This window comes from Candoia aspera, chromosome 6 (assembly GCF_035149785.1).
Source record: "Candoia aspera isolate rCanAsp1 chromosome 6, rCanAsp1.hap2, whole genome shotgun sequence".
In the NCBI taxonomy this organism is placed as follows: domain Eukaryota; kingdom Metazoa; phylum Chordata; class Lepidosauria; order Squamata; family Boidae; genus Candoia; species Candoia aspera.
In genome coordinates, this window is record NC_086158.1 from 53,410,135 (window position 1) to 53,429,849 (window position 19,715).

Genomic DNA, 19,715 nt, shown 5'->3' on the forward strand with positions numbered 1-19,715 from the left:
GTTCCGTGGGGTGCCACAAAATTCAGTCCTCATTTCTGTAGTCTTTTTTTTTTAAATTAATGGCTTGATTAACTAGCTGGAGGAAATGCTTACAAAATGTGCAGGTAATATAAAACTGAGTGGTCAGTTAAAACTAGAAGTCAGAAATAAACTTCAAAATGATCTTGTTAGTTTAGAGAACTGGGCTAAAAACAGGATGGAATTTAGTAGAGACAAATGCAAATTTCTTCACTTAGGAAAAGAAAACATCTGCAAGTTTGGAATATGGGATACTTGTTTGGCAATACTACACATGAAAACGTCTTGGAAAAGTAGTTGATCTAAATATGAGCCAGCAATTTGATGTAGATATTTGAGCAGCATCAATAGAAGTATAATTTCCAAACCATGCAAAGCAGTAGTGCTGCTTTTTTCTGCATTGGTCAGTTCCTACTTGAGGTATTATGCCCAGTTGTGCGCACTGATTAAAAAAAGAGAAACTGGAACAGGTTCAGAGAAGAGCAACAAGGATGATCAGATAGAAACTAATTCTTAAGAGGAGAAACTGAAAAACTTGATATATTTAGCTTTAAGAAGAGAAGATTGCCAGGGAACCTAGTACCTTAAACAGTGAACACAGAAGATTCAAAGTCTGATTTTATTGTCTCAGAATGCAAAACATGGAATGATTGTCTTAGGAAGGCATATTCCAACTGAATGTTAGGAAAATCTTTATTTATTTTATATTTCAAATTTTGTCACCGCCCATCTCTCTCAAAAGAAACTTCCTAAAAAAATCTTCCTAAAGGGGAGGAGTTTGATGGTAGAACCTATCACCCAGAGAGGTAGTAATCTCTCCTTCACTGGACATTGAAGTAGAAGCTGGACATCCATCTGTCAGGATGCTGTAAGGCAGATTCCTGTCTTGAGTAAGGTTGTCTTATCGGCGGTGTTGGCTTACAAGTATATGATGTATCATTTATTGAGGTCAGTAGTTTTCAGATCAACTTAAATGTGTCACATGAGAAGAGGCTTTCTTCACAGCAATATGGATTAAATGGCCTGAATCTCTTTAGTTCAGAAAAATAATCAAGTTTCAGTTTTAATAGGATTTTCCTTTAAAAGAAAATAAAAATTACATTTAAAAATTATACAAAGGTATTCCTGAGCATCTAATGAAATGTCCTGAAATCTACAGAAAAGTAGACGATAATAAATTTGGTAGTCTTTAATATGCCACAAAGTGTTGTTTGCCGAAGATTGATTTTTTTTTAATGACTAATGACCCTTTTATAGAGGGACATTTAGAATGGAAATACTGATAGGCTGGCCTCCGTAGTAGGTGCTGCTTCTTTTCTGACAGTCCACTGCCAAACCCCTGACCCTAAAACTCTTAATCATCCTTGCTTGTCAGTGGTATAATTACAATTCCTCTCTCCTTCCCCAACTCTTTTCAGTTTATTAACAATAGCAGTTGTTAAATGCCACACATAAGTGAAGGAGCCAGACGAATTTTTCAGCCTTCATTTGGGTGGATGGAGCTCTCATATTCCTCTTCTTTGTCTGTGAACAAGACCGATGAAGGCTTTTAGGAACATAAACAGAGGCTGACATCATTTTGTGTTATCGATTTGGGGGTTTCAGTTTCAGCTGTAGTTTGTGAATGAGTACTGGGGAGATTTGTTCAGAAGAAGGAGGGAGGAGAGAGGAAGGAATGAATAGTTTAAACTTCACATGAACCAGTGTAGAGCAGATGATTAGGTGATACCAGAATGAATCCCGAGAATAACAGCCCACACTGATGGGGGGGAAATATCTTCCCCTGCCTCTCCCTGCTTTTCCCCAACAGAGCTGAAATAGAAATTCAGGTGGTAAACTCTTCAAGAGAAGGATCAAGCCTTTGTGTTTACTCTGAAGCACCATGCAGGTGGATAAAAGTGTATTAAATACTTTCATTAGGTGCTAATAAAAAGCAAACTACCTCACTGGAATCAAAACGAATTCCAGTTTTTATGTGTTCACTTCAGTATGGCATCTCAGTATTGCAGCATTGAGGAAGGGCATTATTTTAACTTAAGGTTTTACATTATTTGCTTTTGGGAGCACAGAGGATATGTGACAAATGTCAGATGGGGAGTGATTGTGCAACTGGTTTAAGAGAACAGTTTATGAGAAGGCTGTGTGACCAGCCCTTGTTTGTGTTCCTTGATGCTGTAATTTGATTTGCATATAAGACCAAAGTCACATTGTTTTGCAGGCTTCTTAACAAGATAGGCTTTTAGAAGCCATCACTGATTGAACCTGGGCTTCCTTACTTGCAATGTAGGGAACTAAAGGAATTTTTGTTTTTTATATTTGACTGTATTGTTGCAGGAGTTTTTTACATGAATAACAGAAAGAAAAAGGCATAATATCTACAATTTCTCACACTTCGGGGACCCAGAAGAAGAGTGCATCAAGCAACATAAATTGGGAGGGGAGTGAATTTGTTTTCCTCCCATTTTTGCATGTTTTCATTTCTAACTTTCATGTGAACATAGTAGAGATTTTAACTTGGTTGGATGGTAGTTATAGAGAAAATCTGTTTCTGGAAAGGGATATGACCCTTATTATCTCTAATGCACTTCATATGTGGCTGACTCTGGAGCTGAATTGGTGCAGAATGTAGCAGCCAGATGCTTACAAGTCAAACCCAATTTTGTTGGATAATGTTGATTTCAAAGTCACTGCATTTGTTGCCTCCTAGGGCCAGTTCAGAGTGCTGGTTGCTACCTTTTATTCTTAAGTGCATTTAGTTGCTTTTTCTGAAGGATTTTGCATTTGTTGTAACTAAATTTCATTACTTTATTTTCAGCCCATTTCTCTTAATTATCAAGATCATTTTGAATGCTTTTGCTACCTCCTATTGTCCCAGCCAAGTTTGTGTCATCTTTAAATTTGAACACACATTCCATCTATCTTGTCATCCAAGTCATTAACGTATTGAAGTGTAGAGGGCTCAGGACTGAATCTTGTGGTAGCACTTTTGCTTTCTCCACTTTGACAGAGAATCGTTGATGAGCACTTTAACTATGACTTTTCAGCCATCCCATTCTTGAATGTTATCTAGAATGTCCCGAAGTATTTTGCCAAACGTTTGGCTGAAATGAAAATATATTATGTCCATAGCATTCCTATAGTTTATTCAAAAAGTTATTGAATGAGAAAACTAGGTGAGTTTAGTTTGGCAAGACTTCTTCTTGAAAAATCTGCCCTTAGGGATTTGTACTCTCAAGGGGTTCAAACAGGTATTCCCTGATCATGTTGCAGTCAGTTTCAAGTTTCAATGCAATCTCTTCATTCTGCTGTACACAACTTTATGGTAGAACACAAATCTTAGTGGAAAAGCTGAAAGAAAACAGGTCTTTCTTTGGGTCCTCTTAGCATTTTGCTGTCTTTATTGTGTAACTGGTATACTGATCTTTTTTTCCTTAAAAAAAAAATCTGAAAAAACTGTTTTTGTTATTCTTAGCATCCTTTACCCACTTAGATGATTTTGAGCTTTAGCCCTTCTGATACCATGTCTGCGATTCCAAGCTAACATATGTGCTTCTCATTGGTGACTTGTCCCTGTTTGATGATAAAAGTGCCATTTTATTTTATTGGCAGAACATCACAAAGGTTTTGTGCAGTTTCATTAGCTTCTTTTGCTAGTTTTTTTTCCCCTCTGACTGGAATAACTTTCTTTAGTACTTCTTATTTTAGGAAACACCTCATTTCCCATCTTGAGTTCATTTTCTTATTTGTTTCTATTGCCATAGGAAATTATTTAACATTATTCTGACTTCATGTATTAAAATCCACTTGCATGAAGTCCAAAATATGTATTTTCCCGTACTTTGCTATAGTTTAGTTCTTCGTATATCAAGAATTCCTGAATTATGTAGTCACTTTCCCCCAAGGTTCATGATCCTTCCACTTTGCTGATTAAGTGTTCCCTATTATTTAATGTCCAGTCAAGAATAACTATTTTTTTTGTACCTTCCTTCACCTTCTGAATGTGAGCATTGCCAGTCTCTGAATAAGAAATTTGTGAGCAAGATATTTCAGGAATGTCCTGAAGTGAATATATTTGGTAGAGTTTGGTAGATCCCACAGTAGGAATTATTCAGGTCTTCCATCTTTACTTTCTCATACCTCTTTGAAAACTCTGCAGTTTGCTTTTGGGAAACATCACTTGCAATTTCTATTTAGTTAAGTGATCAGTAAGAGAATCTATCCCAATATTGCTTATTTTAATATAAATGATTTCAACAATATTATCAATTTTATTCCCTTGGATTTCTGAACAGGTGTGGATATCTTTAAACACATTGTGGAACTCTTTCCTTTCTGTTGCGTATGCTCCTTTAAACAAATAGCATTTTAGTTGCTGTATTCCTATCATGAGAAGCTCATTCTACCAGATTTCAATTTATTTACTTTTTTGTTAAATGTATACACTGCCTTTCATTAGGGGCTCAAAGCAGCTTAAAGCAGCCTACATAGTGCTTCTTCCTCATTTTTTTATGACAGTGAGGTACCCTGTGAGGTAGGTTGGGCTGAGACAGATTGAGTTATATCTATAAAGTCATATTTCCGTTCGTGTACTAGGCGTGCAAACTCACTTTATTTTCCATATGCAGAAGATACAGTGCACTTAGCTCTCTGATCTAAAATTGCATTTTGGATTTTCTGATACTGATATGCTAAAGTGTGCAGTTCATTTTTTCTGGGTCTTCATCAGAACGTGACTCTGTGTCAGCTGATGATCAAAGTGAAAAAACTACTAGTGGAAATTAATCTGAAAGAAATATGCATAATGCACTCATAATTAACACAATTTATATGCACATTGAAAAGCCAAGCTACAGCTAATGTACTCCTTGTACTTACTGCATGATAATATTAACACACGATATTCAGACTCCTTGTTATTTCTAATAGGAAACATCTTGTGCTGTACTGGTTCTCTAAAAATAATAACTGGATGTTGCAATAGTCAGAGAAAGTAGGGAAAATAGAGATGATATTTATTTTGCTGCCTGGCCTGTGCTCACTTTTAAAAAAATTCTTGCATGTTCAGGTTTCTTTACAATTATTACCTGAATGGAAGTTGGGGATTATAGGAATTCTCCAACAACTTTATATAATGGCCATCTCTTGTTTAACAAGTACAGGTAGTCACATTTATAATGAAAGAGGATCTTCCTTTGGTTCAGGATAGTAATTGTGGGAAGCTGGGAGGTTAATGTTCTCCAAATGTATGGGGCAAATCTCTTGCTTTATTTGTTTGGATGTCTCTTATTAAGCATACAATTTTCTTAGTCAGTGTGGAACACTGTATTTTATGGATGGTTTTTCTGTAACATGCAAGACTTCTCTATCTTCTATGTTTATGTGTTGAAACACAAGATTCTGTTTTTTATACTTTTGCCTCATGCACCAAATTACACTAACCAATTAAATGTTAGATCATCCTGTCCCTTAACTACAGTTAACATGTGAAGACTGGAGCTGCCAATTCAGAGACACATCATATCCTAATTATCAGCCCCAAATATGGAAGCACAAGGATGCAGCTGAGCATGAATCAGTTGGGCAGCTGGGACTTTGGAAATGTGCAGTGGTGGGGGGAGGATTGCTAGCAGTCATATTAATATGCTTTTGTTGAGAGTGGTAAATTGGGTAGTTCTATGCATGGAATATCCTAAATAAACAAGACAGAAGCCAAATAATACAACAATCTGTTTTGCAGTTCTCTTGCTGAATGTTTTAATTACGTCACAGCTCTTTCTCTGTATGGTTAGAAATGAAGAAAGGATAAAAAAGCTACAACAGCTTTGCTCAGATTTGATACCTTCCAAATGAGTTGGCCAAGATTGCCGGTAAAAGTGGGAATTCTAGTCCAACTTATCTGGCGAGTGCCAATTTAGGGAAAAGTGGCTTGTATTAAAGATCCGGAATGGCAAGTTGTGGCAGCCTTCCCTTTCTTTGCTAAAGTAAGCATGAGGAGTTTAAGCAAACCATGTGGGTGAGAACAAAGAAAAACTGAGATTGGCAACCATTTTAATTTCTAGTCCAAAAATAAGAAGAAAGGAATGCATGATAGACATAATTTAATTTTATTTGGGCATTGTAGTATCCACTGGTGTAACATGGAACTATCAGAGTTTGCCAGTTAGGCTAAATGATGCTGAATATCAGTGGTGAAATAACCCCATATGCTACAGTTCTTATTAACTAACTCACCAATTATGCTTGGTAGCATATCTGCTTCAAAAGTGTTTTAGCAGTTTACAAGAGAAGTTAGTGTGATACTTATGTAGGAAGCTATTTGAAGAAGGCCAATTTCAGTTCAAAATGTATCTCTGATACCTGCACCTTTTCCTCCCAGACGAGCCCATCTCCGCCTGTGTCTAGAACGCTTAAAAGTTCTGATACCACTAGGACCTGACTGCACCAGACACACAACCCTTGGGCTGCTTAACAAAGCCAAAGCACATATCAAGGTAAGGATAGCATCAGTTTCCATTTATAATAATGTTTCAGATACCCAATAGTCATAAGTGCAGAAAAGATTAGCATCTTCCTCAGAGGGTTCATGACATTGGTACAGTGTTATATTTTGCAAAGTGTCTTAAAAGAATGTCCCAACATTTTCTGTGGCACTATTTTTCTCAGTGAGTTTGCAGAGTTTGTTTGCTCCATAAGGAAGCCCAGTTATAGAGATTATTGACCTAACATTCAGCATATAGTTGCTTAAATAACATCTTTTAAATGTCAACAAATTATTTAAAACAAAAAAAAATACGATTAAAAATATTAACAGGAATTGATATTGCATCATTGGTACTGAAAGGAATATAAATTGCCATTGGGCTTCATCTAACCAAGTGTTTTCTGTGAACTTCCAATATGATTTGTTTGTTTGTTTAGTAAATTTATATGGCTGCCCATCTCACACGAAGTAACTTTGGGTGGGGTACAACCATTAAAATAAAACAATAAATATATAAAAACAATTATTAAAAAACAGTCACTATTAACAAATACAACCATCCAGTACAGGAGGGAGTAGAGTAAACACAATACTAGAGCCATCTTAAGATACCCCTGGGACCCCCAGGCCTGATGACAAAGCCAGGTCTTGAGGGACTTACAGTAGGGGCCGAGGGGGGGATCTCTCCTCCCCAGTCACCACCAACTGGAATCAATCCTGGCGAAAGGAGGCGAACCAGCACAACACCATGCCACCCACCCCCAATCGTCTGAGTCAATCCAGAAGGATACCATGGTTAATGGTATCGAAAGCCGCCGAAAGGTCAAGTAAGGCAAGGATGGACATACATCCCCATCCTGCCCATGCCAGAGATTATCTGAAAGTGCAACCATGCCAGTTCTGTCCCATACCCTGGTCTGAATCTTGACTGAAAAGGATCCAGATATATCTGGGATTAATAGTTTCCAAATAATGCTATTGCCATCACATAATCTTTTCTATTTAAAAAATATAAAAATGTAATCTATGATCAATAAAGTCATGAAAATCAATTAAAAATGTAATGCTCCAGATCCTAGTATATATTTGTCAGATACCTGAATACCGATTAGGAGGGAGAAAGAGAAAGAAATCTACATTTAACTTAAGAACTTTGTTGATAGTTGTGCCATATTATTCAGGTATTCCAAGATCATAAGTATGCTTACTGGGTCTATCTATACAAAAGTTATTTCAGCATCTAGTGACATATATTTGGTAGATCCAGGATGTGGGCCTTCTCTGCTGTGTCAGCTGCCTTATGGAGCATTCTGTCCCCCCACCCCCAAAGTGAAGTTAGTTGCATCCCTTTTAATGCTTCAAAAGTCCCTCAAGATCGGCTCTGTCATCAGGCCTGGGGACCCCAGGGAACCGGTGAACTAGTGAAGTGGCTCCGTTATTATTAACATCTCTTCGCCTACTATTTCTTCTTTTTAGCTTTGTTTTTTATAGTTTTTAATAATGATGATTGTGATAATATTTTTTGTTGGTATTTATTATTATTATTATTATTTAGCTTTGTTGTACGCTGCCCAGAATCACTTGTTTTGTGAGATGGACAGCTATATAAATTTGACAAATAAATCAATATTGTACATACCAGTGCCATTGTGAAATAAAAGCAAAATGTAGCTGAAATCATGTAAAACATACTATGCAAGAGTCCTATTGTACCTTAAAGATTGGTACACTCCCTTAAAATATTAATTTAATAGCAGCAGTGTTGTACCAGCTTTCTCAAACCTACTAAGTAGTCCACAATACAACTGGAGGGCATAAACTTAGGAACTTAGGAAAGGCCATGTTGAAGAAAGACTGTTCCAGATTTTAGGTTATACATACTATTGAAACGTCAGTGGACATAATCTAAACCACATGGTGCCTCATACAGAGAGTCAGTTATTCAGAGCAGATAGTTCTCTGTGCAGCTCTATAAGCCAGTGAGCCAGGCCACATACTTCAGGAAGAAACTGTTCGTGCCAAGTGTAAGCAGCATGTGTTAATTATTCAAATCTATGTATTCTCTTTACATACCATTTAGAGTATATGGGAACCAAATTTGGAAAAAAAAATACAGTAGCTAATAAGAAAAGAAGAATAAGTGTTTTTTTAAAAGAGCACAGCAGGTGCTCTGGCTACAGTGTTTCTGACCCTTTCCTGATTTTTTTTTAAAATGGTAGTGCCAGGCTCACAGGGATCAGGATGTGCTTAAACACTTTGGAACAGCTCAAGCTTAGCAGGGAGGGAAACCCTGCTTACTTAAATGGATGGCATTAGCCTGAGATGACTTAGAGTTATGCAACTTGCTGGCCATCAAGAAATCCTGTGCACTGGCCTGGTAAGATTTCCCAGCTGTGATGAAAGGAGACTGCAGTAGATTACATAAATGACTGGTCAAATGGGGAACTGCTTCAAAGAAATAGCTGATAAATTAAATGGTGAAGGTACATCAGCTTCTTTACTTGCAGTGCTTTTTCCTATTAAATTATGTGATTAGAGACGGGCATTGCTGTTACAAGACTAAGGTCCACTGATAGAAAGAACTAACCATGCATCTCATGTTGCTGAAGCTCTTTGTCCATGCTCTACTTGATCTTCTCCTTTTCATTACTTTAAGATTGGACTGAGATGCAAACTGATTTTTTTTTTTTTTTTGCAGGGAGTAAGAACACTAGTTCTTGTTACTTGCAAGCTGGTCTTATGCCATTTCAGAGCATATATCTGACAAATAATTACATAGCAACACATTATTACTTGGTATATCATCATTTGTACTCATCATCTCTGTTTGATTCTCCAACTTTGCCAAAACATATTTCCAATTTTCTCTGTCATTATAGAGCATAACCAGAAAGATCTTCTGGCAAAGCTCTCAGATCAATATCCAAAATGAATGTTAGTAAATGAGATGGGGAAAGTGCTGGGGGAAACCAAGACAATGAAAAACAATCTTTTGTCATGGCAGAAACTTGAAGAAGCTGACAGGAGAAGCCAGCATCAGCTTGAGAACCTGGAAAGAGAGCAAAGGTTCCTAAAGCGACGATTGGAGCAACTGCAGAGCCCTCAGGACATCGAGCGAATACGAATGGACAGCACTGGATCAACCATGTCCTCAGATCGCTCTGATTCAGAGCGAGGTCAGTATTTGATCCATCTATACCGTTGGCTAAGGAGGCAAAATATTTAGCTCTCTTTGCTCCACACCATTTCTTTGCTTTGACCTTCATCCTATGGATAACCGTAATTTCATTCAGATTGTAAACTCATTCCATGAATGATGCATGGCTTGAGTTAGTCTTGTTTGGAAGTATATGTCATCTAAAATTTTTTCATAGGTGTCTAGGAGTCCTTAATATCCCTATTAAATTTGGCAGATCTTAAAGTTGTTTAACTTTGGTCTCTGTCTAAAATATATTTGATTTTTTTGCCCATTTGTGTCGAATTCATACAAGTACCAACAACTTCCAGTTCTGCAATATACTTACTTAGAATAACGTAGTTTTATGTATTTCCTGACAAGAAGAGTCTTTCCATATATGCACCTCATTAAAAATCTAAGGATAGACTTGCAATAGACAGTTCAACCATCTGACAAAGTAGTTACACTGAGAAACTTTATTGCTTGATTGAAACTTTATTGCTAGTCGTTTGTACTCATCATCTCTGTTTGATCTTCCGACTTTGCCAAAATATATTTTCAATTTTCTAGGTAGTTATAAAACATAACTAATTATCTTCTGACAAAGCTTTCAAATTAATATGTGGTGGAAACTTATTTGGATGTAGTTTATTTGCTTATGATACTACCACAATTTTAACATTTTTTGACAGGATACACAAATGCTAAGACATGACAGGATTATTTGCACATCATCCGGAAACAGTTTTCACTAGTAGGATCAGATTGATAGTAAATACAATTAAATTCAGCTCTATTTAGGCATTCAAAGAAAGGAATACTTCTGATAAACATTGCATCCATCAAAGTTCTTCAAATTGATGGCATGTCTTCAGGATATTTGTGTAAATAGGTGAATGTCTGTGGCAGAAAAGCCTCTGTATGTGCTATTGTATGGATACTGAATTCTGCACTGGCAAGAAAGATGATAGTTCAGGGCTCTTACCTACATGGAAACAAAGTGCTCAGAATTCTGTATGCAGAGACTTTCCCCTACCATGAATGTGCTGAAAGGAATAATGGGAGTGAGGACAGAGCTTGTTTTGAGGGCTCACGTTAGGTTTTTTTTTTCCTCTCTCTTTCTGAATAGACTGGAGGCCTCTCTTAGCTTAACAATTATATATATTACTTTGGGATGCTTGCTTTATGAAATTAAGTTAATAAAACATCCTGCTTTCAGGCAGTATACTCATATTGATACAATAGGAGAGGGAAAGGTCAACAACTATGTGGGATGATATCCCTCTTAGAATATTTTGATTTTAACATTGATTCATTTACATGTGTTTCTCAGAAAGACATGTTGCTGCTGCTTGTTAGATGAATATGTGACTCAAGAATTAAATACATATTAGTAGATGTTTCCCCTTGAAGTTCTTGTTATCCTCCGAGGGTGTTGAGGCACCATGCTGGATGAACCAAAGGAATGTGGGTTTTTCTTTTCATGGCATACACTTGGGCTTAGCTGTGCCTACATACCACAACATTTTTGCATATTTTTCCAAGGCCATCTGCCCTAGCCACTCTAAAAACATTTTTTTAATCTACTCAGAAAGTTTTTCTTTTAATTACTTTGAGCAACTGATAAGCTGATACTTCGGCCTTTAGTCACTCTTCTCCTCTTAACCTAAAATGCCTCTGGGACTGCATAGGTCCAGAGTACCTTTGAGAGGCTAGACAACAATGCAGCAATAGAGGCAAAAGCTTTACTAGAATAGAAAACCCTGGGGTCAAAAGAATGTGGGTCTTCTAATCCCACCAGTTTATATGCAGTGGGAGTTTTCTAATTGTTTTCATCCCATCCAAAATTAAGCTGCACTAGACATCAGTTAACCAAGACAATGTAGGCAACACTATCCTTTCTGTTCCTGTTTCACAAATAATCCCAGTAATCCATGATTTCCTTCCATAACCTCCCATTATATTGTACTACTTCTTCAAATCCATTTTTTATATTTATATATATATATATATACACATACATGCATGCATGCAAATCCATATATAAATATGCAAAGAAGTTTTATTATATGAATAGCACACCTATCTTAGTTTGCAGCAATGCTCCTGAAACATCTGTTTGGGGCGGGGGGTGGGTTGAAGGAATGAGTATTCCTGTATAGAATATTGATTAGTATCCATTGATTAGTAATTTAATCCAAAGCTCTGTTACTAGATATAAATGTTGAATTAGCAATTAAATGATAGCTGGATATTAATACAAAAGTTGTAAAAATAAGGGCAGTCGTAATTCTTTCAAAATTCTGATCGATATTACAAAGCAGTTTTATCCCTTTTGCTCTTCCTTTTCTCAAAGATCTCATAGCACAACTTTACAATAAACTCATGATGTGGCTGGAATGATCCTGGATTCTTCAGTTAGTCATAGTCTTAACAGTGAATTTGCTCTAATACTAACTTGAGGCTCTTCTTTCTTTTCCAGAAGAAATTGAAGTGGATGTGGAAAGCACAGAATTCTCCCATGGAGACGTGGATGATATCAGCACAACCAGTACAAGTGACATTGATGACCACAGCAGCTTGCAGAGCACTGGGAGTGATGAGGGTTACTCCAGTGCTAGTGTCAAGCTCTCCTTCATTTCCTAGAGCCTGGTGCTAGAGCAGAGCAACTGGTTTCTTTGGGGCAACTGAATTTCATATGGCAGAGCTCTTAAGATACATTATTTTTCTTACCCAACCCACCCTTCAACAGCTAAGCTTGGACAGACACAACTTTAGAATAGCTCCATGGGTCCACGGAAGAGTGGGAACCTAGTAGGGGAGCCAACTAGCCTTTATTTGATCATAGCCCAAAATTTCTGACTTAGTGATAAACCTTAATTATTTTGAAATCCAGGACACCACTCCAGTTGCACATAGCTGGACTGAGATTTTCCTGTCAGCAATGGATAACTATAGTGAGAGAATATTTGAGTGGATAAACTTGGCTGTTCAGGCTCTTGTTTTTTAATTTGTCACAATTGGTTTTTTTACCCCTCATGTCCAAACTTAACAAACTTGTTATAAGACCCTTTGTGGTGCTAATAATAAATAATATAAAGTATGTCCAATGTCTAAGATAATCTAGCATATCTGGGATAGCTGAATGTTGGTCCCAGATGATGGGATAAAGTAGCCAAGGTGATACAGTTCATTGGATGAACCACTTCCAATGTGTTTGCACAATATTTTGAAGTTTTTTTAAAAAAAGCTCCATTTTAAGATTCCTTTGAATTCCATCAGTGAATTTAATTTTTCATTTTTTTCTTTAATAGAACTAAGAAGTTAAATAATTTTACCTGTAGCTCACCAGCAGAAGTTAGTCCAGTCAGCATCTTCTATTAACTGGGTATCTCCAGCCACCTTTGATCATTATCATTTGAGAAATGTATAATAGCAAGATGCTCTGCTTATACCTTTATGAGAGGTGCTGCAAATCTGGAAGCATTTCCCATTCAGCTCAGCTTTTCGCTGGACATGGTTTCAAGGCAAGAAACTTGGGCTGTATGATTTTGCCACTAGATTATTGAGCTGTAGCAGGCCACCACAGGTGCAGCCGCCCTCTGGATTCAGTGGCTGAGCTAGAATGATTCTCCTGATGCAGAGGGTGAAAGACAGACCAGCCTGTAAAACAAGTGATGATGTGCAGAAAAGACACAGTCTCCATTCTGAGCCACAATTACCTATTTTTTTCTTTTGCAAATTATTTTGATAAACATTTGTAAAAGTTGTTTGGCTAAGATAACCTATATGTGACAATGTATTTTTAGACCTCCTAGGCATGATACTGCAAATCTCTTTTATAATTAACACCAATTGAAAGGGACTGGTTTTTCTGCTGCCATGCACAAGAGGAACAGGGACTCTTCTTGGTTTTATGGCTCTTCCTTCTGGATTCCTGTCTGGATTTCCTTTGCAGACTTTGGCACCTGGATTCCTAAGGTAGTCTTGGGTCCATAGCTAAGAAGCATCTCACTTAACAGTCTGCTAGGTTGACTCCAGTTCCTCCTGAGCAGAAACTGTGGTTGTCTTGCTGTTAAAAGGATAAGATTGTATTCAATGTTTTTATCATTGTTTTTATTTTGAGCTTTCTAACCTGCACTTTGAGGTCTTTGCTTTTCTTTAAGCTTTTTAACCACAGAGATACTTATTACTATTCCTTTACCAAGTTTAAACTTTACTCTTTATTATGAGACTTCATTTATGACACTTGTTTGAGGATTTTTTGGGCAGGTGATAATTTGCCTGTCCCCCAGTTACTAAGGGAAAAATGAAAAGTTTAAAAAAACATGCTTTATAAAACGCATAACTTATTGCTGATTATAATTACTGGGTTGTTAATTTCAGTCCTGTAGATCTTTAATTTTATTGTTTAGATAGGACTCGGTGACAAAAATAAAAGCAAGATAACCTCATTTAGCAGTACAGTGGAATTGTGTTTAAATGTTAGCATATGTTTCTGCTTAATAGTAGCACTTTAATACCATTAAACATTTCTGTATCTGAAATACATTTGTTCTGCCATGTTGGTCACTCATGAGACTTTAGAATTCTCATGTTGTTTGTGCCTGGAACTTAAAAAAACAACAACTCTCCATTGGCCATGTGATTAGATACCCCCAAATGACTTCTGTAGATCTTGTCTCAGTACTGTTTTGTTGTGTGATTTAACCCCAATGTGTTAGGCATTCACCCGAGCTATTATTATATTGTATAATATAACATACCACTTTAGGACCTGTGTCATGTACTAGAGACATCATGCTGCCAGGTTTTATAGTGTGTTCATAGCTGGGGATTCAATTCTTCTGTTTATTAAAACCTGGTTGCAGTTACACATCTCTCTCTCCTATGAAATTAAAACTAACACTGGTTTACTCCATATGGTAATCTCTCCCTCTAGTGGCTGAAATAGGAATTGTTAGTTTTAGGTTTTAGTGTTTTTTTTTAATCATATGGCATAGCAGTTCGGTGTTCATGCTGCTTTTTCTTGCTGCGAAATCCTTGTGAGGTCCAGCAGCCAGATGTGTAGACTATTTAGCCGTGACAAGTCACGTTGCCCGGGGTGCACCAAGAGGCGGCTAGTCTACATTGCACCAAGTTGGGTTGAGAGAGAGTGACTGGCCCAAGGTCACCCAGCCGGTTTTCATGCCTAAGGTGGGACCAGAACTCAGACTCCTGGTTTCTAGCCCAGCACCTTAACCACTAGGCCAAACTGGTTCTTTAGTTAATGGGAGTAAAGATTTCATTAAGAACTGTTTTTATCATTCTGAGGCCTATTAATATGGCTAATTAACCTGCATTGTGTCTTAGTGCAATTTGGTGGAATTGCAAGAATGATCACTGAGAATTCATATGTGCAAGATTACAGTTGCACTGTCGTTCTGATCTGTGATTTCTTATCCCGCCAAAATAAGCTTGTTTCTGTGCATTCAGTTGCAGAATCTTAACTTAAAAGAACATACCTTCTGTAAGCAAAAGGGCCTGAATTCAAATTCTAGCAGTCTTCACCAGCCACTGGCAATCTGTGTTGGAACTAGAAAGGCAGGGCCGGTTGATAGGTCTGATCTTCAGTCTCAGTACAGGGAACAGGCAGGCACCTGATTGGAGGAGTCTGCTGTATTGGCTTGTATGAGAAAATAATTTCAGGGAGAAAGGCTGAAGAAACAACAGCCTTGACCTAAAGCCTGGAAAGTTTGCCTCAAAGAATGGACAGCTTTGGTTAACACTATCTTAAATTAGGATCATATAAAAGTGATTCTGCACCAAATTCATTCCAAATACAGTATCAACTCTGGAGTCCTCATGCAAAACCATTTAATCATTCACCTCATGCCATATCCTTCTTTGGTATGAGCATTTATCTTGGCAAATAAGAAACTATAATCAGGATAAATTTCTGTGGAGACAATACCCTGTTTTACAAAGTGAAAGAAAAGTGTTATGTCTTTTATTGAATAGGGCGTACTGCGGCCAACTTGTCATAATCTCTTGCCAGGACACACTATATAATTTTCATAAATGTGAAACCATGTCCGTTGTTTTACATTTGGGATGTTATACCTGTTCCTTATTTTTAATTCACAAACTTGTATTTTATTTTTTTCCCCATCATAAAAAAAATTGGATTCTGGTTTGGAATATAATCCTATGCAAGTTTACATAGAGGTAAATCCCGCTATATTCCATGGGACTTACTCCCATTTGTATCTGCATCAAATTAAGCCTTAGATTTAGATGTGAGGTTGTATACACTTTTGCATTTAAAATGCAGGGTAATTTTTTATATAATGGGAGTGGTTGAATCAGCATTCAAGCAGGGCAGTCTGAGGCAAAACTTATTTTTCTGCTTTGCAAAATCTCTTCTGAAGGTGGCATTAGCTTTGGAGAAAAAAATTAATGCTGCCAGCTCAAAATCGTCTATGCATCTTGATGTTAGCGACCTCAAAAAGGCTAAATAAGAAATGTTACTCTTACATGTTAATTATGCTTTTATAATAAGCAGTTCAGACAGCCATTCTAGTATGATCTGAAAAAGTCATTCACTGATATATCATTCCAGATCTGTGTCCTTATCTGCTATTTGGCAATACTGATGTGTGTATGATGCTTAAAATGATTGTATTTTAATGAACAAAAACAGATGCAAGAGGGCATTTATACCTGTTATATTCAAAAGGGAAACCAGGATTCCTATAAAATTATGAAATTCACTTACGGAAAGTAAAAGTGTTACCCTTATGGCTTGTACTGTTTCAGGCTGAGGGGTTTTATATTTCCTAGCTCTACTAAGTGAAAATATCTGAGACTGAAACAGAATTTATATACATTTTTTTTAATTTTAAAAAATATATTGGATTTTTTAATGGACCATTTATGGGGAGAAGTGTCCACTATATCCAAATTTACATCATTTGTGTCAATTTATGTAAATGGTGTAATTTTCAGTAAAACTTCAATTTAATAGATAAATGATAAAGTCCAAATGAAAGATTTGTCTGTTATATCAGAGTCAGTCAGAGGGAGGGTTTACTGTGTGATGCAAGCTATTGGGTACTTTTTCCTCCATGGTGTCTTGGATCAAACTAGTGGACTAAATTTAGCGTAACTTTTTTTTTTTTTGAAGTTTTGAATTCTGAATTCCAGGATATTGTAACTTGTTTTGCAAACAAGTTTACAGTTATTTAAAAGTCCTGATTTTCAGAAGCTTGAAAGCTGTCTTGATTACCTTATCTTTTTTTTCTTTAGCCTCCTTGTACAGAAGAGCTAGGGAATTCAGTTATGTCCAATTGGGCATATACCAAAAAAGTAGAAATAGGGCTGAATACTTATGTGAAGTAAAAGAAGCAAAAGACAAGCAAGCAAGTAAAAGTGAGCTTCAGAAAGCAAAAAAAAATTGGTGTATGTTAATCAGGTCAAGACTTTTTAGGAGTGTATTAAACAGACTTAGCTCGAAGCAATAGTTAAGTCACTTTTCAGTCATATCCATTCTATATCTCACTCTGTACTACATCAGTCTGCAAACATATCCACCAGTATCCAAATTATGAAAAAATAAATTGGAAGAATTTCCATTTGTACATTAGCTGACATTTTCTTACAAGAAAAGGAACACTGCAGAAAGATTTGTCAGCATTACCAGACTTTTTTTCTTTGCAGCTGTTTTACTAAGAATCCTGATTGTATTATTTAGCTGGTCAAATCAGAAAACGTGTAAAGAGTGCTTAGCATGTGCTAAAAAGTTTTTTTTAAGGGATTCCAAAGATCCCCTTAAAAGTCGTGCACATCTTGTCAAAAATAGCAAAGACACAAATACAGTATACTGAAGTAGCTGTAGATAATATCAGTTGGAAGTACCTCACTTCATTATGTAAACGCTTCCTTGTGCTTCAGATATTGCTAGTATCTTTGGTATTCTCCCCTATCCTGCAGTAACATGTAGTACAATACAATGTTTTTTTTAAATGTTCTTCTATGAATTTAACATTGCAAACAGAAGATCTTGTCTGTGAAAGAAACAGGGGTTTGTATCTCAGGGCCAGTTCACATTAGCACTGGACAAAGTAACTAAAACAATTACATGCTACACTGGTCAATTCTTCAAGATCTAATGAGCCAATGGTTCTACCTTTAGAAGCATTTAAAAATAATTGCTGTGCTGTGCTATGCCAAATGTTGAATTTAATAACAACTAAAGAAATAGTCCATGCAGGATTTTCTAGTGGTTATCACTATGAGTCTACGGCATGCACTGATCAGTTCTCTCACTCTGTACTTTCTATCTATCTAGGATATCCATAAATGTTGGAACAATAAGGCAAATAAAAATAAACATGGTAAGACCCTATGCTTGCAAAGAACTTGAATAACCTTAGCTCTAATCACTGTATTTAAACTTTATTTCTAGCAGCAAAAAAACTTAGAAAGCCAAAAATAATGATCCCTATAAAATATAGTCATAGAAGAACGAAATTATTAAACCCCCATGAAGGAGCTTCACATTAGGCTAATTCCAAATAAGTACTTAAATATACATAGCAAACGAGTCAGGAAGATAAAAGCCAATTTATTGTATCCAACACTACCAATTTTAGCTAATTCATTAAGGGAGAATATACAAAGCTGCAACTGGCCATAATGAGAGGATATATGCAGGCAATTTTTTTTTTCCATATTAGCTTGCTGGCTGTTTTAAATTGCTATTAAGCTCCATTTGGAGTACATTTCAAGTGAATGCAAGCTAGCATCTTGTATGTATAAAGTGTTACCTATTACAATAAATATGTAATTCAGATAAATAGCAAGGTAGTTATTTTTACAGACAAAACTACTCTATTTACATTGCTGACAGTGCTTTTATTGAAATTAGCCGGTGCACACATTCTACACTTACTGAGTGACATGCTATGTAGATTGACTTGTGTTTTAAATCACAATTGCTAGAAATTATTTTCAATGTATTTCTTTCCTCCACCACACCATGTAGATCTTGAATTTGTAAAGATTATTCTCACTAAACTGAAGTATATAAACCCTGTTTGTGATGTTCAAGCCTACCCATAGCAAAGGATATACTTCTAGCATGATATCTTAGTTTGAAAATCCCAATATATTTTCTTTGTCCCTAGCCAAAAAAAGCCTTTTGCTGTTTTGCTACTTTAAAGAAACAAGCTAATGGAACTGCAGTGTAACCTTTCTAGCATTTTAGTTTGCAGCTATTATGTACAATAAATACAATGCAGGACCTTAAATCTAATACGCTCATTTTATCTTCTATCACATTAGCCAGTATTTAATGTAAAAATTAGGGTTGTGCCACTCTAGTTTTACTCAGCTATTTAACGGGAGAAGAAAAAAAATCAGCAAGTTTTTCAGTTTTTACTAAATTAAGGAATTCTTTTACAATTTTTAAAGGGGGAAATCGTGTAAATAGTGCTCTGATTCTACATGGTACTGCACTAGTCTAAGAATACAATTCCAACCCTAAACAAGTATGTCCCTAACAAATATATTTCGACCACATATGAACTACAGTGCAAGCTCACTTTTAAAACGTCTACTGCGATTTCATTTGCTTTGAGCTTGCCTGAGCTATGGCACAGTTATGTATTGGCTCTGTAGCCAACTGCTACTTTTAAAGATTTGGAAGCTACAAAACAAAACATCCCAATAAATCTCTGGTATGCACATTGACCAGTGCTAGTCTGTAAAATACTGAAATGCTGATTGCAGCTCTATCTGTAATGGTGCAGGGATGGTGCTGACAACATTGTTGCATTTTCATCATTGTAAACATAATTATTTTGTTTGTGGCCATCTATATTAACTTGTTTAAATATATAAATAAATTTTATGACATTTTATTTCAAGTAAGTTTGTTATTTTTCTCATTTCTGGTATCACCAATGTTAACAGAAGTTCCCAAAATCAACACCTGAACTCCAGTGCTCACATGCTTTGAGAATTACAACCTAGCATTTCACATGAGTGCAGCAGCAT

At 36.4% G+C, this 19,715-nt stretch overlaps 1 protein-coding gene across 3 annotated transcripts in view; it reads left to right on the top strand.

The window, feature by feature from the left end:
- MXI1 (MAX interactor 1, dimerization protein) overlaps positions 1 to 19,579 on the top strand; it is an 80,707-nt gene extending 61,128 nt beyond the window's left edge. For 2 of the 3 annotated variants that reach the window (XM_063307131.1, XM_063307133.1), the window contains 4 exons: positions 6,395 to 6,509; positions 9,504 to 9,675; positions 12,160 to 14,647; positions 14,944 to 19,579. In XM_063307131.1, coding sequence (XP_063163201.1) covers positions 6,395 to 6,509; positions 9,504 to 9,675; positions 12,160 to 12,323 — 451 coding nt within the window. In that variant the 3' untranslated portion in view covers positions 12,324 to 14,647; positions 14,944 to 19,579. The remainder of the gene's footprint in view (positions 1 to 6,394; positions 6,510 to 9,503; positions 9,676 to 12,159; positions 14,648 to 14,943) is intronic. The other variant, XM_063307132.1, reaches the window with a different exon arrangement.
- Positions 19,580 to 19,715: the final 136 nt, after the last annotated feature.